The sequence below is a fragment of the Lissotriton helveticus genome, chromosome 4_1 (assembly GCF_964261635.1).
Source record: "Lissotriton helveticus chromosome 4_1, aLisHel1.1, whole genome shotgun sequence".
In the NCBI taxonomy this organism is placed as follows: domain Eukaryota; kingdom Metazoa; phylum Chordata; class Amphibia; order Caudata; family Salamandridae; genus Lissotriton; species Lissotriton helveticus.
In genome coordinates this window covers 1,814,957,519-1,814,980,251 of record NC_136063.1, presented here as the reverse complement: position 1 = coordinate 1,814,980,251, position 22,733 = coordinate 1,814,957,519, and the positions used below count along the sequence as shown (strand labels likewise).

General features: G+C 48.6%; 1 protein-coding gene across 5 annotated transcripts in view; it reads right to left on the bottom strand.

Moving 5' to 3' along the window:
- Positions 1 to 22,733, bottom strand: part of OCRL (OCRL inositol polyphosphate-5-phosphatase) — a 475,965-nt gene that overhangs the window by 307,466 nt on the left and 145,766 nt on the right. For all 5 annotated transcript variants that reach the window (XR_013610641.1, XM_078688434.1, XM_078688437.1 and 2 more), the window contains exons 10-12: positions 22,158 to 22,272; positions 16,097 to 16,213; positions 3,073 to 3,260 (exon numbers count right to left, since the gene is read on the bottom strand). Coding sequence is in view for 4 of the 5 variants with exons in the window: in XM_078688434.1 (XP_078544560.1) it covers positions 3,073 to 3,260; positions 16,097 to 16,213; positions 22,158 to 22,272 (420 nt within the window). In the remaining variant the exon portion in view is untranslated. The remainder of the gene's footprint in view (positions 1 to 3,072; positions 3,261 to 16,096; positions 16,214 to 22,157; positions 22,273 to 22,733) is intronic.

Sequence of the window (22,733 nt, the reverse complement as noted above, 5' to 3'; positions counted from 1 at the left end):
GCTTTACTTAAGCACGATGAAACACGTGTTGGCTGCTGTATGGATACAATTGCTCAGGCTGCATCAATTTGAATTTTTTTTTGAAAAATAAACTGGTCTTGGAAACACGAAGATCCCGCACAGTGGATTGATATATGGACGCTTGTACTTCTGTGACTGTCAACTGGTATTTGGACATTTGAGAAGATTATACTTGTATACAATTTTTATTAGTGAGTGCTCGAAGAGAACTGTTCATGCTCTAGGACTCACCTTGGTGAATCTGAGTGGGTGTGTTTGGTAACCACACCCTCCCCTCTGGTAGCACCTTGATTACTTTGGAATTGTGTATTTGCTGTTTCCCCTTGCAGAGCGCCCATATTGCTTGTTGGTTACCAATTTATATTAGTTTCATAGCACAGAAATTAATGCTGGAATTCTCACATATTAAGGACCCATCACTCCCAGTCGGGTTTCCGCCCACAACACGGTACGGAATCTGCAATAGGGGTTGTGGTTGAGGAAGCCAGGAGGATAGTGGATCAGGGAGGAGTGGCGGCCATCATCCTCCTAGACCTCTGCCCGGCCTTTGACACGGTCAACTTCAATGTTCTTATCGAACGGCTAAGGTAGCAGGAAAAGCCATTTCCTGGATTCAATCGTTTGGCAGAACTTTTCAGGTCTTCGCCAGGAATCCACCTCCAGCCCTCTTCCCCTGAATTATGGAGTGCCCCCGGGTATCCTCTCAGAGTCCTACGTTATTTAGCATACATAGGAGGCCACTGGCCGAGGTCATCCAGCCGTACGGGATCAAAGTGGTGACCTACGCGGATGACACCCAGTTGGTGATATCTCTAAATCATCCGCAGACTGACCCTGCAGACCTGGAGTTCTGTTTGGGAAAAGCACCACCTGGATGCAACACTCCTGTCTCAAACTGAACGGAGAAAAAACGGAAATCATGTACTTGGGCAATACTGCCAAGCTAGCCCCCACACTGTCCTGGCCGTCATGCATGGGCACCCCCCAGTCCAGAAGTCCAAGATTAAGAGCCTCAGTTGTGGCTGGATGACTCATAAACTCGACCAGCAGGCAGTGGCAGTGACGGGGGCCTGTCACAGCATCCTTAGAATGCTACAGAAGATTCTTCCCCTATTGCCCCCTGAAGCTAAGAAAATAGTGGTCCAGGCCCTGATTCTTTCGCAGCTAGACTACTGTAACTCACTGTATCTGGGAGCCCCAAAGTCCACCCCAAGGAAGCTCCAGGTGGCACTGAACTGCGCTGCACAAATTCTAACAGGTTGTGGCAGCACGCAGTCAGCCAGACCCAGGCTGAAAGCTCTTTACTGGCTACCAATGAAGGAAAGGATCTCCTTTAAAGCCTTATGCACAGCTCAGAAGACTCTTCAGGCACAGGCCCCCGCATCAATCAGTCTCTGATCAACGCCTATCTTCCTAAGAAATCTCTTCGCTCTGAGAATATAAATTTAGACTGCATTCCTAAAATCAATAGGATGCGGAGCGGAGGCCGCTCCTTATCATATAACAAAGCAAGACTATGGTACTCCCTCCCTCTCAATCTCGGGCTTGAAACTTCCCACCTCTCCTTCCGGAAGGGTCTTAAAACATGGCTATTACAAAATAGTAATTGCTAGCTTTCTCTTTTCAGCCTGAACTGCCGCTAGCACTGGGATGCCTCAGGGTAGCCATGCGCTTTATAAATGCTAAATAATAATAATAGTAATGATAATAATATATTTATTGGGAGTGAATGGTACCAAAGCACACAAGTAAGTCCAGATAGTTCTCTTGCACAATGATATACCAGCAGTAGAGGTGGGCAAACTTTTTTTTATTATTCTGTGCGTTATTGTTTTCCAAGCCTTCGAATTACATACAACACAATGCCAAAAGGCAATCAACACGTGTTTCTTTTTCATTTCATTTCCATTTACAGTTTCATTTTCAAGGCTGCAAAAAGGTAACAAAAGGCTCACATTACTGTGAGTTAAGACGACGACAAAAAAGCACAATTAAGGCCTGTAGGGTTACACTACAGTTTTGAGGCCATAGAAAGAAAGCTTGCCCTTGAGGGAAGCAGAAGAAACTTGTATAGTTGTAATTTCCCCACAATCATTGTAAAAGAAAAAAGATGCAGCTGAAAATGCATCCTGTGGATACAGCGTAAAAAGTGCAAAAAAAGGCAATAGGATGTCAGTGTTTATAGAGTAGAAACCGAGCTAAGAGTAGAACCATAAGAAATGAGTGAACCCAAGACACCATTGTGGTTAATATGGCTAAGATCTTATGTGTATTCGCACGTTGGTGTGGGAGCCTGAATAGATTGCCAGATATTAGTCAAGAAAAGAATCATACTGACAACAATGCTGTGATTTTAGTGAAAAACACAGGGTGGTAGTGTGCGACTATGTAATGAATCTTTAGTATCATCTTTTGTAACTCATGTCCTAGCTAGGAATTGTTGTCCAGAGGTGGAGGGGAGTGAGGGAGGGGGATTCTAATAACCCTTACAATTCTTATCCTTTATTTCTGATAAAGGATCATACTGTGGCTACTTTTCCATTTCAGAGAAACCAGGCTGCCCATAGTATATTAGCAATCATGTCTTTGGCTGCATTTTCAAAGGAACATCTAACATAACTGCAATGTTTCATTTGTTAACCATGTTTAGTGCTGACAAATTGTGACAAATTGTACAGAATAACTGAGAAAAGAAAACGTTTGTCATTCTGGTGAGTCCAGATGGAACTTTTTTTTTTTTTTACACTAAGGACGGAGGAGCAAGTTGTGACATTCAAGAAAAAGTTTGAAGATCACAGACTTTGAGCTTTGAACTCCCCAAATATTTTTTATAACTAAGGAATAATTTAGTGCGATTATATTTTTTAGAATCTTTTTCAGTCTCACTCCTGTGCTATGTTAAAGCAGCTATCACTGTGATCGGAGACAGCAAAAACGGTTACATTTATATAAAAGAACACAGTAGGAGTAGTCCTTAGATAAATTACTTTAGGTAATATTAACAATGAGTATGAAGGCCAAAGGCTTGCTTAACTAGTACATCATACTCACTCGTGTTTCATAATATTGAGCAGGGGTACATTCTGGTCGGGTACTATAAAACTCATTCGTGCACAAATATCCTTATAATCTTGATTCCGACGTTCAAAATCCTCCACGTGTGCAGCAAGGTGTGAATTAACAATGCAGAATGTAGTGTTATGAAAAACAAACCTCACAGCAACACCTCCTTTATTGCCCTGAAAGAGAGACAAAAACATTAATCAACCAAAAACTGAAAACACCGATGACCTATACTAAAAAACTTGCCATATACGGATGTGTTCATGCAAAAGTAACACCAAAAGCCTCAAAATACCCAAATCACCCACAAAAAAAGTAGTAAGCAAGCTTTTCCTCTATTTGCCTCCGTTCTATGGAACAACCTTTCCTTAATCGGAAGGTCGCACAATTTGCATCAAAACTTTTAAACCTAATCACAAATCCCTCCCTTTCTCAGTTTGCCTCCACGTCCCAATGTCGTCCTCCCTATACTGTTTTCAGGATCTGATTAATCTACCAAGCCTTTTAATTTTCTGTATTAGGGTGAATTTTGGCCGTTCTTTTCTAAATTACTAGATGGTTGTTGCATTTAATTGTACATTGGTATATTCTATATAAAAAAAAAAATCTTTGCTTATTGTGCATTCCTTGACTATTTTTTTTAATGAAACCCTGCTCTCAATTCGTTGACTACTGGTTGGACCTTCCATGTAGATGTGCATGGACTGTTTAATTAAAAAGTTGACTCTTCTACACCTACTTGGTGTCCCATGTACGATCACCACATATGCCATTTACAATTGTGTGGGTTAACTCTCATTCATGAGAAATGCCCAGCAACCTGCTTGTAATGTCTGTAAACCTTTGCTCTCATGGTGGGAAGTACGCATACACGTAGGCCCTGTCCAGTGTCTTGAGACACATTTGGCAGTGTTTCATGTTATAGGATGTCCACAATTTTGTTGCATGTTTTTTAATTTTATTTTTGTTTTTGTCTACCGGCATTATTTCCCTCGGCTCTATGCCATAAGTCATGTGTTTGCTGTAATGATACCTTTACATCTTCATCTTACCCATTACCTTTCTTGGTTTGCCCTCTTAGTAATATATATATATATATATCCTGCCTAGCTAAGTATTCTGAAAAATGATAATACCTCATCAAATGATGTATTTTTCTGGTCAAAAGGGATAGTAGTTTTCAAAATCAACTGCCTTAATTGACTAGCTCAATCATAGAATTTCTGGTGTCCGTTTTTTGACTAATAACTTCAAACAGCTTATCGTTTTGAGGTTTTGTTTGCCAATGGCATTATAGCATCAACAAAAGGTTGTTTAGAACAAACTCTAGATCAAAACAATTGAACAGTATCTTCAACGTCTGAACCAACAAATTATTCTCACCTTCTCTGTGCCTTAAAGACTTTTTTCAAATTTTAATGAGAGTTTAACTATCAAGAACGAACACAGCGTACAACCTTTTGATTTTTAAGCACAAATGAGGCAGGAATCAAAAACTTTTTTACAGTTTGCCAAACATTTATTTCAGACAAACCTTGGGAGGAGGATGTGGCTTAACGACTCGGGCGGTCGACCTTTAAATCTGTGAAAATGGTGCTCTTGTAAAGTGCAAAAACCTATTTTTTTCTATGTTATCTGATGCCAGTAATCCAGGTGGAAGTTGGTGCTATTCGTCAAGTACAATTTCATGACTTTTCATTGACAGCAATTCTTCCAAATCAGAAACATTGACAGGTAGTCATACAATGGTTTTACATAGCCACCTGTTGTTGCTGCCAATCAACGATGGGGTGTATGCAGACAGACAAGACCAACACTGCAGTATGTCTGGAGGTGGTGAGCAACGGGTGTGCCACACCTCTTGTCCAAGTTATACAGCTGCAGAGTATAATGGGATTTGCCCATCTTCACTAAAATTTCTCTAGAGTGCTGGCACCAGGCACTCAGACAATAAGTGGCATGGTCGGATACAGAAAGAAACTCCCCTTTGACATGCCATGTGGTAACACGTCTCACAGTTGACCGGCTGTACCAGATGGGATACCACCGGGATATAAAAGGAGGGAGAACTATAGGACCGCTTCAGCATAAAGACATTTGGCCAGTTGCAAATTGACTTTAATTTACACAAATCACAATTCTTCTTCTATACCCAGGTCAGGCAAGCACTCAAAAGTTCAAGGGAACGTCTGCAAGGGATCACCAATTTCAGCCCCCTGGAGCCCTTAATGGTCTTTGAGGATCAAGGAAAAAAGCAAGATTCAGGTTACACATCGCTTTAATTGATAACATGACCAACCCAAAACAGACCCTTCGGACCAATGGGAGTTTGACCTGGGTCTAGTGGAGGATGATCAAAGTATCTATTATACGCCTGCCTGCTTTTATGAAATGGGTTGCAGCCCCAACCCGACTTGCACTCTATGTTGAGGGGGGTGAGGAGGGTACATTCTGTTGTATGGTCCGGATGCCCACAGTTACTGGTTGAAAATTCACTGCACTCTGGCTCAGGTGACTGGTGTAGGCCTCGAAATACATCCAAAGCTTGTATTGCTGGATATTATGATGGGTTGGATTGACGATTGGGTAAGTAAGAAATTAGTACCATTGAGTTTGTTAAATCTATGGTAGGACAGAAGGCGAGGATTATGCTTATCTTTCTTTATTCAAACAAACAAACCTGTTAGACAATTTGTAAAAAAAGGAAACACTTTTTGTTACAGATGTGGATCTAAATCACACCTGGGCAACTACCCCTTGTGTCCTGCTCTTGGGAAAAGATGTGTCCTATGTAAGAAAATAGGTCATTTTCAAGGCTCATGTAGATCCTCCAAAATACCTACCTGAGTTAACAGCATTGAGTATTCTGAAACCATTGATGATTGTACAGATCATTTTCAAGATATGATTGTATCAATTGAGTGTAAATCTGTTTTTACTCCTCATTGTGTTAAAGGTCCTATAGGAACTGCATTTTTCAGAAATAGAGATTCCTATCATGACAGATTCTGGTTCTCCCATAATCATTTTATCAGATGTCATGTTTCTTGAGAAATGGCAAGGATCCATTACATTATATCAAACACATCAACCCCAAAGCATTTGGCGAGTTTGAGATAGACATGTTGGGTTACTTCAATTCAAGATTAGAATGTTTAGGAAGGTCCATAGGGCACCCAGCTAGAGGGGTGACTGATGGACGCCAGGGCAGTGAGCTTATGGGCATGGCACACAGGGATGTGTGTCATGTTGACTCTCTGTTTAGTTCTGTACTTAGACACTGTGTGGGTGTCAGGGAACAGGGGCCCCAAGGGAGACACAATAAGTGCTGCAGCCCTTAGGGGTCTTCTCTGGTCACCATGCCCTGGGTGCCATTTACTAGGGGCTGACAGGTGGCCAGAGATGCCAATTGGGTTTTAGTTTCAACACAGCTTTAGGGAAGGAACACAGGCCCTGGGCACCTGGTTGGCAGGAGCCCAGGGCACACTCAGTCAAAGCACATCAGCAATTTAGCAAAAAGTGGGGGCATACCTATGCAAGATAGATGGCACTTTCTCACACCTCCTACTTGATTCCAAGACACCTTGGTCTTAGCTCCAGTGACCTCAAGGCCACAAACAACCAACTACGGTGTTGGGGGGCGGGGTGGGGGGAATGATTTACCTGAAAATACTAATGCAGAGTGGGACCATGAAAGGTCATGGCACCCATAGGCATTGTCCTTGCCCAACCCAATAAAAGAGTCCACTGACAAACCAGAGGAAACCCAACCAAAGTCTTCGGACATGCTGGTTCACGAGTACATACTCGCAGTCCTCTGAATGGGCTCCTACCAGCGTATGTGGCAGGTAGGCTCTGCAAGCCCATTGACAAGGAGAGCTGCAGCCACCCAAGTACAGAGTGTCCTCGACCGTCACTGGAAACGGAAAGCCACCAACACAGCCAAAATAGATGACAAAATGTCCAAGGACTTGACGGAGTACATCCGGGACCCCAAGAGGGGCAACAGCCACTCGTGCTAGGTTAAACTCCTGAATATCGCAGGTCCAATCACAAAGATTCTGGACATGGTGCAAGTGGCTAAAGAGTCTGGCTCCCTTATGTCACCAGAAATCCTGTCCGGCTAGGCCCAAAGGGCATGGTCTTCCCCAGGAATGCTAAATGATCCCAGCTGCAGAACGATGTTGGTTCTCATTGATAAAGATGGTATCATCCAAAGTAGGTGCAGTGGCGCAAGGGGTCTCTTTGTAGATCCCTTCAAAAAAGAACTAGGAAAACTTGTTGTAACATTCACCTCTCCTGATATGACACAAGGTTCAATCAAAAGAATGTTCACCCCAAAGGTTTTTGCCAGTGCCTGTCACGGCAAGTGGCTTGAAATTGGCTACTACACCCAGAATGCTCCCCTTTTGGATCAAGGATAAAAAAAGGTGCAATTCATATCTATAGCATAGAATATATAGCAGTCCTTCCACTAGCGGCGGCCGCCTGTGCCAGCTGCAGACGTTTGAAAAAGTGTCTTTAGAACAGCCTGCCCTACAGCTGCTAGGAGTGCACATCTACACAGTAGTGTTTTGTAAATGTGTGTGGGGTAGACCATGCGGCTGCTCTACAAATGTCTTCCAAAGGTATATTCCCAAGGAAAGCCATGGAGGCCCCCAACTTACGGGTGGAGTGGGCTCTTGGGGGGATCGTTAAAGTGCGCTTAGCCTTTTGATAGCAGATTTGAATACACTTAACGATCCACCTGGATATACCTGCTTTGGAAATGGGATTGCCCTTGTGTTGTGCTGAAAAGGCAACAAAGAGTTGTTTTGTCTTCCTAAAATCTTTGGTCCTATCAATGTAGTACATCAAAGCTCGTTTGACGTCAAGAGTGTGGAGCATTCTTTCAGCCACTGTCTCTGGATTTTGGAAGAACACAGGCAGTTCAATAGTTTGATTGACATGGAACTGTGAAACCACCTTTGGAAGAAATTTAGGGTTAGTGCGCAGCACCACCCGGTTGGAGTGAATTTGTATGAATGGCTCTTGTACAGTGAGCGCCTGGAGCTCACTAACACGTCGCAGTGACGTAATGGCTATTAGGAAAGCCACTTTCCATGTTAAGAACTGAATCTCGCATGAATGTAGAGGCTCAAAAGGTGGACCCATCAGTCGGGTGAGTACCACATTAAGATTCCATTCAGGAGCAGGTGGCGTCCTGGGAGGAATGACTCGTTTGAGCCCCTCTAGAAAAGCTTTAATGGCAGGCACTCGGCAAAGAGAGAGATGCTGCCTGTTTTGGAGATAAGCCGCTATGGCGGATAAATGTATCCGAATGGAAGCATATGCCAGATTGCATTTGTAAAGATGCAACAGATAACAAATGATGTTGTGCGTGGACGCGTCCAGCGGGTCAATGTGGTGGTCCACGCAATAAATGGCAAACCGCTTCCATTTGGCTGCGTAGCATGCTCTGGTGGTGGGCTTCCTTGCCTCCCGTATGATATCCATGCAGGCAGGAGGTAAGTTGAGGTAGCCAAACTCTAAGACCTCAGGAGCCAGATCGCCAGGTTGAGCTGTTGCGGATCTGGGTGCTGAATGTCGCCATGGCTCTGCGTCAAAAGTCTGGGTGTGAGGTGCAGCCTTTGATGCGGAACCACGGAAAGTTCTAGAAACGTGGTGTACCATGGTTGGCGGGCCCACGTTGGAGCAACCAGGATGAGAGTCATCGAGTGTTGCTTTAGCTTTCATGCCACCAGCGGTATTAGAGGTGCTGGGGGAAAAGCGTACGTAAATTTGCCTGACCAGTTCATCCATATCGCATTGCCCTGCGATTGAGGGTGCGGGAACCTGGCGGCAAAGCTTTGGCATTTGCCCGAGTGGCGAACAGGTCTATCTCTGGATGACCCCATTGCTGGAAGTACGGGCGGAGTACTGATGGATGTATCTCCCACTCGTGCATTTGATGGCTGTACCTGCTGAGCAGATCCGCCATCTGATTGTTCTTGCCTGGGAGGTGTTCCACCATGAGGAAGATGTTCCTGTGAATGGCCCACTTCCACATGCTCTGAGCCAGATGAGACAACTGTGGAGAGTGTGTACCTCCCTGCTTCTGAATGTAGTACATGGCCGTCATGTTGTCCGTCCGGATCAACACGACCTTGTTGCACAGATGTACCTTGAATGCCTTCATTGCCATGAAGATTGCCATCAGCTCTAGGTGGTTGATGTGCATCTTCTTTTGCTGCGTTGTCCATAGTCCCGGCACTGTGTAGTGGAGTACATGAGCTCTCCAACCCTGGAGAGACGCGTCCGTCGTTAGGATGATCTGTGGCACAGGCTCCTGGAACGGTCGGCCCTTGCAAAGGTTGTGTGGATTCCACCAATGCAGAGAGTTGTATGCCCGACCGGTCACCAACACTAGGTCTTTCAACTGTCCGTGAGCCTGATTCCACTGACGTGCTAAGCACTCTTGAAGCGGACGCATATGTAGTCTGGCATGCGGGACTATGAAGATGCAGGAGGCCATCATGCCTATCAACTGCATGAACACTTGTGCTGGAAGCGAGTGTTGCGGTTTGAATTTTTGTATCAACAATTGAATGCTGTTGATCCTCACAGAATTTGGCTGCGCTGTGGCCGCCAGAGTGTTTATAGTCGCGCCCAGATATTGCCGCACATGGGCGGGCTGAAGGTGTGACTTCGGATAATTCAGTGAGAACCCCAGATCGTGAAGAAGGTGAATGGTGTGGGACATGTTGGCAGCGCACTGGTGGGCCGACTGTGCTTGGACAAGCCAGTCGTCCAGATAAGGGTATACGTGAACGTTGTGTCTCCTGAGGTGCGCAGCCACTGTCGCCAGGCATTTTGTGAACACACTGGGCGCTGTGGTAACTCCGAAAGGGAGGACCTTGAATTGGTAATGCTGATTCTGAATGGTGAATCTGAGGTATTTTCTGTGTAACGGATGTAGTGGAATGTGAAAATATGCATCTTTTAGATCTAATGTTGCGAGGAAATCCCCTTGGCTGAGCAACGGAAGAACCTGCTGCAGAGTGAGCATGTGAAAGTGTTCTGATAGAATGTACTGGTTTAGGGGCCTGAGGTCCAGTATGGGTCGCAAGGACCCGTCTTTCTTTGGGATCAAGAAGTACAGGGAGTACACTCCCGAGCCTCTTTGTTCCAGTGGCACGAGCTAGATTGCCCCTTTTTTCAGCATGACGAGCACCTCTTGCTGCAATAAGTGCAAATGCTCTGTTGAAATAGGACGGTGCCTTGGGGGGATGTTGGGTGGACTGGATAAGTTTCCTGACCCACCTGTCTGTGGTGATGGATTTCCAGACTGGCAGGAACTGTTGGAGTCTTCCCCCCCCCCCCCCCCGACAGGTGTTGTATGGTCGGGGGGCAGTGACAAGGCGTCACTGTTTGTTGGCGGCGGAGGATCGGGAGTTGTTGTTTCCACGACCTCTGCCCTTGGTGCTGTTGCCGCGATAACCGCCTCCACTCTGCTTGTTGTAAGAGGTTTGTGCACCACCTTCAGTGTACTGTGTTTGCTGGTACATCTGGCCTCTAGAAACACCTCTATTGCCTGAGCGACGAAAAGTACTACCCCATAACTGCTGGGACTGAAGAGCCCCCATAGACTTTGCAGTCTCGGTGTCTTTTTTGATTTTTTCCAGGGTGGTGTCCTCCTCCGGGCCAAATAAGTGGTCAGGGTTGACAGGTTGATTGAGGATGGTGGTTTGTATCTCTGGCTTGAACCCAGAGATTCTGAGCCAGGCCTGACGCCGCAACATTACACTGGTGTTAATGGCCCTGGCCGCAGTGTCCGCTGCGTCCAGTGCACACTTAATTGAAGCATTTGAGATGAGCTTCCCTTCTTGAATGAGCATCTCCGCTGCCTCCTTATACTCATCTGGCAAGTGTGGTAAGAGTGTTTCAAGGGTATCATAGTGTGCCCTGTCATATCTGGCCAAGAGTGCCTGCGTGTTAGAAATACGCCAGATATTGGCCGCTTGAGCTGCTAACCTCTTCCCTGATGTTTCGAGCACTTTAGACTCCTTGTCAGGGGGAGGAGCATCACCAGTAGTCTGTGAATTTGCCCTCTTCCGGGCATTAGAAACAACCAGGGAGTCCAACGGCAACTGGCCCCTGATGTAGGTAGGGTCGTCAGGGGCCGGCTTGTACTTTTTCTCAATTCTGGGGTTTATAACCCTTGCACGTGTGGGTTCCTTAAAAATGTCTGCAGCATGTTTCAAGAACCCCTTTAGCATTGGCAGAGTCTTGACAGTCTTTTCAGAGGTGGAAAAGGTATCAAACAGAAAGTCCACTTCAATAGGGTCAGCATGCAGCTGGACGTCGTGATTTTTTGCTGCCCTCTCAATCAGTGCATTAAATGCTGCAGAATCCTCAGTGGGGGAGGTTTTGACAGCATATACTTGAGTGTCCCGGGCAGTTGGTGGATCCCCTGGGTCTGCAGCATCTGTCCATGTGTCGTGCTGATCTTCAGGATCAGTGTCAGCAGGGTAGTTGTACTCGTCGTAGTCACCTTCCCCAGCCTCCACATCTGAGTAAGTGGGCGAGAGAGGAGCAGTGTCCTGAGCACGGGGATTAATCAGTTCCACAAGAACTGGGGAATCCGTGGAATCCTTTTTCTTTTTCAAAGGAATTGTGTAGGACTCCATAGGCTGTGCTGGCGTGATCTTGCGCTTGTAAATGGACAGTTTACCGGTGTTTGGCGTCGATAAACTGTTCCGACTGGTCCTCGAGTAGGGGTTGTCGATGCTTCGTGCCTACAACAGCAGGGGTAGGCTTCGTGCCGGTGGAGACCGATATGGACGGCTCGACGACCTGCTTGGGCGCGAACTCCTTTGGCGCCACTTTTGGCGGCAGCGTGAACCGAATCGGCACCGTCGACTTGTGTGGTTTGGAGGCTGGCTTCGGTGTGGAAGTATCCGTCGGATCGACCGCGGAAGCCTTGTCCTTAATGCGCTGCAACGAGTCCGACACCTGCTTCGTGAAGGATGCGGACGGTTTCATCGACTGGTGACTCGAGGGTAGTGGTACTCTTGGCCTTTTCGGACCGACGGGTTGGATCGACAGCTTTCTGAGCTCCGAGTCCCTTGACGGTGTCGACGACCTTTGGCGCCGACGGTTTTGGGGTCGGCGGCTTTGACAAGCGTTTTCGGTGCCCCAGTCTTGAGCGACTTCACCGATTCGACAACCTTCTTCGGTTTCGTGTGCACCGACATGTCCGAAGACGCGGAGCCGACCAAGGCGACAGACGTTTTCTGTGTCGATGGCGCCTCCATCACTTTCGATTTGGTCGAGACCAATGCTTTTCCTTTCGGTTCTGATTTGACTGATGGCGGCTCCGCAGAAGTGTCCGTAGTCGGGCCCGGAGGCGAGACCGTGGATTTAGGGGTAAGATCTTGGGTAAGGCCATGTGGCGATCCCTCGACCTGAGCCTTAGTCAATGTCTGAACGGGGCATAGCTCTTCGCCTGAGCTATCTTCCGTGGCCCCATAGGCCCCATCGTCGTCTCCTACCTCGTCGACGACGTCTTCTGTATCGAGCATTTCTACGTCTGCGTCGTAGTTGGAGTCGATCTCTGCCGCTGGGATGGAAAGCGGCTCCTGAACTTCCTGCTCGTCTGCTTCTTCTCCCTCGGTATCGAAAATGTTCACCGGGTCAGGTGCCGTCTGCTGGGCCTCCTGGCGCGCCACGCGCCGAAGTCGAATCGTCTTCTTGGAGCGAAAACAAGAACAAGCCATACAGTTGGCTTCATCGTGGTCCGGCGACAGGCACTTGTTGCACACCGGGTGGACGTCGATGTGGGGATACTTGGAGTTGCACACGGGGCACCTCTTGAACGGGCTCCGTTCCATGATGTGTCGTCGAATTAGTCTTGTTGCGTTGACTGGGCCTCGAGCACCGAAGAGCCACGCGACTCCCCTGGATGTCCGACTCGGGAACTGAGCCGGAACAGCGCTGGGCACCGAACGCAATAACAATACCGACGATATAGGAAAGGCGTGCGGGCCGAAAAGAAAGTTTTTATCGAATTCGAACTGGAGTGATCAAATAGGCATCCGAACCCAATGGCGGAAAAAACCAATCTGGGGATGGAGTCGATGCCCATGCGCACTGTAGTCCAGGGGAGGAGCCACCTATCTCGTGATACTTCGAAGACTCTTCCAGGACAACAATGTGCAATCATCTGGACCCAACACTAGGCGGCGATCTATGCTATAGATATGAATTCAGCAGCCCACATGCCTCGAACACGTGGGTTCTGGCAGATGCAGCACTTTATACTCATTTCCAAGGGCCCTGGACAGGGTTTGTACCACTTGGCAGAGCAAGACTTACAGCAAGGCAAAGTCTAGGTGTTTTTTTGGAGCTGGAAGTGAAATGTTTAATATCCTTTCAGAAACAGGAGGAAAGCCAACAAGCCCATGGAGGTTACTTAGGTTCTGGGATGTAGGTTCAGTCCTTCTCTCTACCAGGCAAGGAGATGCAGGCCAACACAACAAAATAGTTCAGCAAAATGGCAGTCCCTCCAGCAGCACAGCAGTCCTTCCTGTAAGAATGTCCTCAGTTCCAAAAATGTTCTGATTTGTTGGTGTCCGAGTTCCAGCACTTATACCCTTTGGGCCTTTGAAGTGGGGGAGACTTCAAAGAGATGCTCTGAAGTGAACAGAGTCCCATTCTTTGGCTCAAGACACTACAGGGAGTATGCACCCTTTTGTGTGGAGACAGGACCCAACCTTTCAGTAGTGATGCTCATCCCTTCCATCCTGATCAAGATGACGCATCAGCATGCAGTTGGCCACTCAGTCACACCTATCCTTTTATTGCGTGTGCTGTCTACAGATAATGCAGGAAGCCAGCTGTCACCCACTCCAGATGTGAATTTAATTGACAGTTAGAAGGCATTAATTGTAGATAAACCAACATTGTTATGTTCTAAGTAAAGAGCACATGCTTTCTAGCCCTGATTAGCAGTGGAAAAGTGCCCAGATTATTAAGTCAGCATAACCAAAGTCAGTAGAACAGTTAAAGTCAGGAGGTCCAAAAGCAAAACTTCTGGGGAAACCACACCAAGGATGCCAGTTTTAACAAGGCATTTCTCCAGGAATAGAACAGGGATTAGGGTCATGCTTTCCCCCTCTTTTCGATCACAACAAGCCTAGAGGCTCAAGTGAGGAGGCAGTAAGCGGAACTGTTGGTGGTGATCCAGATATGGGGAGCTCAATTTGGTATTCAGTTCTGATGGGAAATTTCTTGGATTCTTCAATCACTCTACCCCTTCTTTTAGATCTCCTCCTGGATCAGTCATGGAACCAGCATCACATGATAATGGACAACACACACTTGCTAATGGCGTGGCAGATTACAAGGAGCAATGGAGGGTCCCGGAACTTTAGATCCATGCTCAATCACTCTTATCCAAGATTTGAAATGATGGAACCATCAAACATATAGGTCGCCTTGGTCTAGATGGATGGGTTGGTGCTGGCAGAGGAATCTGGATCCCGTAGGGCAGATGCCGTCCACATCCTGAACTTTGTAGCGAATCGGTCAGAACTTCGAATAACGTACAGGTTGGTAAACACATTCAGGTCAGCCACCTCAGCTAGGTATGCCCCTATTGAGAGTCTCCTTGCAACACAGGGAGTTCAACTTCTCAGGCAAGAAACCACCTTTAGTTAGCCTTGGAATCTACCAAACTCTCTGGTCTTTGGGATGCGCAACTCGGCCACCCCAACTTCAAATAACTAGTCTGGAAAACCATAAAATGAATCTCCTTATTGGAGGACAAGACGAGCTTCTCGAAAAGATCGTATGCCTGGATGACCCTCAACTCCTACAAATCACTCATCCCACAACCATACTTTAATCAGGGCTATCCTAGAGCAATAAAAATGAACTTTTGAAGGTACAGACTGGTGATCCTTCCATGCACCCAGCATCTACCACAATGGCTTAGGACAAAAGGACAAAATGCTTGCAGGCTGTGTAACATCAACAATGGCGACATTCTTCCCTTAATCTGTCTATGCGAAGAACTGCACCAAGTGCCGCAACAGTTCCTAAAAGAACCCCTTAAACAGAAAGGCATCCGCACCAGAAGGCAAGCAGTGCTGGCCTGCTTAAACCCAACAAATATCCAACTAAACTGCAGATTGGTAAAATTTCTGCCGGAGGCTGAACAAAAAATGTTCTACAAACCCCACCACCACAAGCTGAGCAGTAGACTGGTAAAATAACTTAGCATAACCTTATCAAGGACGCCTACCAGCAGCAGAGGGACAAATCTTGTAATAAGCAGAGTCCATTTGAAAGATGCGACAAATGGGCAAGCAGGGCTGGAGTAAGGAAAATCTGAGAGATGCACATTACAGCATCCAGCGAGTCAATGACTTTCTTTAATTAGCACAACTGAACTGTGATTTTAAATTGTAATTAATTTTCTCTTTGGCTTTTTTAGTGGTTTGAAACATGGATGTTTTCGGAATTTTGTAATGTTATTATTGCAACTGTTTGAATGAACTATGCAAAAATAAAATAAACTTGGAACTTAAACTTGAACACTCATGGAAATATAGGGAAAACTCCATTGACACTCCATGGCATGTAAATAAATCCTATAATTGTTAGAAATTCACAACACAAAACCTTTCTGCTTTAAAAAAAACATCTGCAAAGTATTAGTAAGTGAACAGGACTTTGAAAGGAAACTCCATCAAATGATTCTTAAAATTGAGACATGTATAAGTGTGGAGTTCCAGACGCAGGTTCCTTTGCAATTTTACCCAAAATACCAATGGTGCATAAATACCTTCTTAACGAATTTAATTACATACATTAAAAATTAAACTGCACAAAACATCAAGTAAAGTTATGTGAAGGTGGGAAATTTACAACTGCCAATCTTTCTGTTCGGCTTCAACTTTAGACAGGAGGCACAGAAGACAAATTACTGAGATGTAGGCCATCATGTGAATTTCAAATATTGACTTACCATTTTACCCATGATCCCTGTCCCAACAGTCTCTGCCTCAACCTCTTTAATATGTTGGCAATGTTCTTTTTTGGCAAACACAAGAAGCATCATTCCAACGAGTCGAACCAAGCGTACCTGCAACAGAAATACCATAATAAGTATTTCAAAACAGACAAATGCAAATAATCAACATAGAACAGTGGCTATTAGCTTAACAGTGTTGTTTACATCTGCAGTATCTAACAAATTTGCTGTTTCAAAGGGGAGTGTTCGTTTCAAATATGGAATTTATTTTAGAACGTAAATACAAATGGTCCCCAATGACATGTTAAATTTTATTTTAATACCAAACCACATCGCGCCAAAATCCTCTAAAATGGCTGAGTGGGCGTGGCCAAGATGGCGGAGTGAGGAGTCGCACACTCCGTGAGCTCCTCCGCTTTCAACTTTCCCGGGCCGCCAACCACCGCATCTCTTCCCCCACCAACGCCGTAACGGGGGCAGGAGAGGACAGAGACTCACCCCCGCCGCTCCTGGGACCGGTTTCGCTCACTTCGAGCCGGTGGGAGCCGGAGCGGGAGCACGCCAGCGGCGGCGACGCGGTCTGGGGCACCCGCCGGGAGGCCTCGGGACCGCGGCTAAGAGGGACGCGGTAAGCAGCTGGGGCCAGCGGCGGAGGCCGCTACCATCCAGGGAGCTGCGGCTGCCCCCAGCAACGCCACTCCGGAGGGGGGCCGCAAGGAACAGGCCCCGTGGCCCAGAGGGAGCCGGTGAGTGGTGGCACCGCACCCCCGGCGGGGGCGTGGCCTATGAGAAGGAGTGGCGCGGCACTCCCGCCCTGCCACTTAGAGGATCCCTGCCAGACGCTCCCGCACCGATCGGGGGCACACAGAGAAGCTCCCCGGACTCCACCTGCGCACTTAGGGGGGGTCCAGAGAAATTGAGGCCGGGGATCCGGCCTACATCTGGAGGTGCCGGGGCCTGCCCGCGTGGGCCTACACTGCGGCCTCAGAGCGCGAGTCACCCGGCAGGGGCTACTGTGACCGCGAGAGAGAGACGGAGCGGCTCCACACCCACCACCGGAACTGCAGAAGGCCTGGGGGGAGTTGCCAGACTGGGGGCCTTAAACACAGCCTAGGGCCTGGCCCGAACACGCCGCCTCAATAGCACCCGCAGAAGAGCGGGGGGGCCCCCGCATGATTGCCTGTCCTCTCCGCTGCTACAAGAGGCTGTCCTACTGAACTGGTGGCACCAGGATCCGGAGAAGATACCAGGGGCCAGAAAGACGAGTGGGGTGTGCAGCACCGGCCAGCCGGACTCATGTGGGAGCCCTTGCGGCCTACCCCGCAGACACAAGAGGCGAGGTATAAGAGATCCTTCATAAAGCAGCCAACCCTCGCGTTCCTACCCGACCGGAGCAGAGCAGGGGTCAGTGCACCCGGGGGCCATCGCCGTTTGGGCTGTATCCAAGCCGCACAGACTGAGTGAGCCGTCTGGAGAGGGGTTCCGCGTTGTCTCCCCCCCCCCCCCCCCCCAGACAGGGATCCCAGGGAGAGGGACCCGGGCCGAGCTGAGAGGGTTGCAGTGCCATAACCCCCCACCACAAGACGCATGATGGCGTGCCAAAGGGGGAAAAAGGGAGAACGCATCCTCCCCGAAATGCTGGGCAAAGGACAGTTGAAGGGGGATAAGGGACAATCATTCCCGGGTGCATCCAAGCCCCACCAAGAGGCCAACGAAGGGGAAGTGCCCATCACCAAATCCTTCCTGGAGACTCTCTTCAATTCGCTTCGAGAGGACTACCATACTTTGAAGCAAGAGGTCACAGGGGAAGTCCGAGAGATCAGGAGAGAAGTCGACGGCCTTGGCGAAAGGGTATCCACCATAGAAGAAGCGGGACGTGCAAGGGACGAGGAAGTGGAACAGCTACAGCAAGAGGTAGTACGGCTGAAGGAACAACAAGTCGACCTTTAGGCCCACGCCGAGGATTTGGAAAATAGGTCCCGGCGGAACAACGTCCGGGTCTGAGGCGTTCCATCTAAAGAAGAAGGCACGGACATCACGGGGTACCTACAAGCCCTATTTCAAGACATCCTGGGTGAATCTGCGGACTTTGCAATCAGAATAGGCAGAGCTCACAGTGTGGGATTAATGCGGCAGACTTCGGCGCCACCTCCGGACATCCTGGCCTCCCTACCGGACTACCCTCTCAAAGAGCGCATCCTCAGGGAGGCACGGCGACCGCAGCCCCTGCGGTTTCAGCCCACCCGGTGGCCCTCTTCCAAGAGTTGTCAGCAATCACACTCTAAAAACGTAAGGCCTTCAATGGCGACGGACTTTCTGAGGAGCAAAGAGATACCATACACCTGGGGACACCCCTTCCGCCTGATCTTCCGTTGGAACGGTGCCCTGCATCAGCTCCGCTCCCTTCAAGAAACATGCACCCTGTTGGGCATCAACCAGACTGAAGAGGGCGCATCACTGAAGTCACCTAGGCGGCCGTCTAGGGATGGTTGGCAGCAAATTGTTCGTCGTTGGTCATCGGGAGCAAGTTCAAGGCCCGACGCGCACACTATCAAGGATGGACAACGCCATCCAAGAGGTGGCCAAAGACCGCATCAGTCCGGGGGGGGGGCTGGGCCGGGGGGCACCACGGGGAGCAACGTGGCTGGACATCCACACAGGTAAAACACCACAGACCTGCACTGCAGGGAGGCAGGACTGGGACTATGCTCACTAGTTGGGGTACTACTCGAGGGTGACGGGGGCGAGGGGGTGGAGGGAGGGGGGGTTGGAGTTGCGGGTTCTGGGGGAGGGGGGCTGGGAAAGTTCAGGGAAGGGGGGCTGTTGGGAAGGTTGTTTAGGGGGGTGGAGCTTCCCTTTGTCCACTTTTTCTCCTTTTTTGTTTGGTTTCCCACACACTACACAGACCACCGGAGTCCAAAGTGACAGACTATGGCACTCTACAGCCTTAAAGTCCTCTCCCTTAATGTGTGGGGCTCAACAACCCAATTAAGCGCAGAGCGATTCTCTCCCTTTTGGAGCACTCCTCGGCTGACATTTGCCTCCTCCAGGAGACTCACTTGTTGCCCAAAGACCAGCACCGACTTAGAACATGGGCCTTTCCCGCGCAACTCTTCTCGTCGTCTTCCAAAAAAGTGGCTGGGGTGGCAATACTGGTATCCAAATCTTTCAGGCAGGGTCCTACAGCGAGAGGCTGAGATAAAAGGGCGACTTTTGGTGTATCGCTTCCTGATAGCGGGACTGACATTACTGGTGGGCTCGATTTACGCGACCAACGAGGGACAGGAAACTTTTCTCCAGACACCGGTAGAGGCTGCCACAGCCAACACTGTACGACATCTACTGGTTGGGGGCGACCACAACCTCGTTTTCAATAACATAGCTGACCGCTCCTGCCAAAGGTCAGGCCAGGTGGGGGCCCTCTCCAAGTCGGGACACGCACACCTTCGAGATCTGGGCATAACAGATCTGTGGCGACACATCCACCCACAAAGCACCGCATACACCTACCATTCCGGGGCCCATACGTCTTACACCAGACTCGACTACTTCCTCTGCGCCTCTGCGATGGTACCGCGAGCGCGGGAAGTGGAAATCTTGCGAGCCTCACTGTCTGACAACTCCCGGTGGTGGCCACATTCCTCTTCCCAGCCGCACCAACCCCGCAACGACACTGGTGTCTTTAGGGAGAACCTTCTCCACACCCCGTCGACAGTAGACCGAATTAAAACCGCCATTACGAACTTCCAGACACACAACAACAACACGACGCGGGCCACTCAATGGGCTGCCCTTAAAGCGGTCCTATGAGGCAAATTTATTTCTATCGCCACGGCCAACAATCGCGGGCACAGAAGAGGGACGAAATAGCGCAACGGGTGACGGAGCTGGAGCAAATGCACCAGCGCACGGGGGCGGCGCGGGCTTGGCGTCAACTATGCCCCGAGCAGAAGATGTTAGCCACGTTAGATCAGGACGCTGCGGAGTACGCGGCCCTCTGTCTCAGGCACGCCTATTACGCAGGGGGAGACCGGTGCGGACGACTACTGGCGAACAAGCTGCGTGAACAACGCCAGTGGCAGGGGGTACAGGCTATACGGACAGAGCAGGGCGATGTGGGCGCAGACGACGCTGCGATAGCGGAGACCTTCAGGTCGTTCTACAAATCCCTCTACGCCGGCGACACTCGACCTGCAGGCGGGTCAGTCTTACTTGCACGGGGCGCGTCTCCCGTCCTTGAACCAGGCACAGGCAGAGTTTCTGGATCAACCCATATGCTTGGAGGAGGTGGTGTCGGCGATCTCCCGCTTGAAGCTTGGAAAATCCCCCGGCCCTGATGGGTACCCCGCGATCTTTTACAAAACGTTCTATCATCAGGTGGCACCGCTCCTGCGTGATCTTTTTAATTCCTTTGCCCAGCCGGCGCGATCCCCGCAGACCTTCTGGAAGCCGCCATTTCGGTCATACCGAAACCTGGTAGGCTCGTTGTAGTTCATACCGGCCGATCTCGCTATTAAACATTGATTTCAAACTGTACACCGGAATTCTGGTGAGCCGGCTTGCACCTTAAATGCAACAACTGGTGGAGCCGGATCAGGCGGACTTCATACCGCAGCGGCAAACTAGTGACAACACTAGGAGGGTCCTCCACCTCATTGAAGCGGGTTCACGTAAGAGGCCAGATTGAATGCTCCTCACTATCGATGCCGAAAAGGCTTTTGATAGGGTGCACTGGCCCTATCTGGAACAGGTTCTGCGTCACTTCGGCCAGGGGGATGTCCTCTGTACTCGCATCTTAAACTGCAACAGGTAGCCTACTGCCACTGTACGCATCAAAGGACACACTTCCTCTCACTTCTCAATTGGCAGGGGGACCTGACAAGGATGCCCCCTCTCCCCTATCTTATTCGCCCTCTATATGGAACCACTGGCGCAGCGGGTCCGGCAACACGCCCTTATTCGTTCGGAGGAGACACTCACAAAATCAGCCTCGACGCTGACAATGTATTACTTTCTCTCACCAAATCCGTCCAATCACTCCGTACACTTTTTATTGAACCCCATAACTTTGCACTCGCTTCCGGGTTCAAAATCAATACAGACAAATCGATTGCCCTTAATGTATCCCTGTCACCGGAGACGCTCGCAGAGGTTCAAGGGGAACATGATGTGCAATGGTCCTGCACCACGGTCCCCTACCTAGGAGTCTTCTGGGCCCCACCATCCCAGCTACCATGGAGGCGAATTATACCAGACTTCGCACGCAGCTCCGCGAAGAACTCAGGCGATGGAAGCGCCACTCTCTGATGGCTTGGGAGGATAGCTACCACGAAAATGACTCTTCTGCCACAGATACTTTATCTGTTCCAGACCCTTCCCCTACGGCCACCGAAGGGCTGGATCCAACAAACACAGTCCGATCTGGCACGCTTCTTTGGCAGGGACGCCGCCCACGCTTTAAACATGACAACGCGGTTCTCCCGGCGTCCCGTTATTTTACCGCAACGCTTAGTGCAATGGTATCAACTGGAATCGGAAAGACTTGGCTCTTCCAGGACCAGGCTGTAGCGGGCATCCCCGTCCAGGGGACCCCCTTTCTCCCCAAGCGCCATCGGCCGCCCAACCTCTACGCGTCCCAGATCACAGGCACGGTTATGGAGGTGTAGGATTGGGTTGCCACCAAACATGAGATACGGTGGAGAGGTTAGCAGTGTGCTCCCATCTTCTATTTCAGGTATACATATTTATTTCAGTTGCATTAAGGCAAATCAGCTGTATCGAATTCAAAACTTGTAACAAATTCACCTAGATTAGTCTAACTAGTTTTACTTAATCTCTTGGCTGAGGAATGGAGTTCCATTGATGCCCAACAGCCAGAATTGTATACAACATAGTACAATTTGAGTTTTCCTATAAGCTTGCTTGAAATACAGCTCAATTAAGTCATGATGTTAATATGGATAACTATTAGCTTTTTTATTCTTTCCTGTTCTTTCATGTTCATACGGCAACATACAAAAACATGCACAGTGAAAAATTCAAAAATGCTACCTACTTTCAGATATTTTGCTTTAGGGTGCAGGCTCTTTTCCACAGCCTCCAGCCACTCTTGTTCTTTCCCCGAGTCAAAGTAGAAAAATGCCTCCTTACTTAGATCCAGCTCCTGGAACCTGAATAATACGCTTGTGTTAGTGCTCTGCATTCTTTACTCAACATATAGCTACATTTATTGCAAATGCTCCCATACACACACCGGACAGGTAAAGACCTTTTCCTAGGTTTACTGTTGTAGCTCGGAAATGTTCCTGACAGAAGTGGAAAATGTTACTCACCCGAAACTGTTAAATATTAAGAAGTGGTCCCTTACACCGGTTCTGTGTGGAATATATAGACTTGTTTTGCACAAATTGATAATTGTGTTTGGAAACCATGGGCAAATACAGAAGAGACCTCCTGGACAACCTACACTTGAACTGCAAAGGCAATGTTGCAGACATACTTGAATATGATTGTATGCATGAGGGCATTTAGTTACGGTTAACGGTCTTCTGTAAAAGGGCACTGTTGGGGATGAACATAGCTGAAGTGGATAGATCTCCGCCAGCCTGACGCAGCACGGAGGAGACCTGGG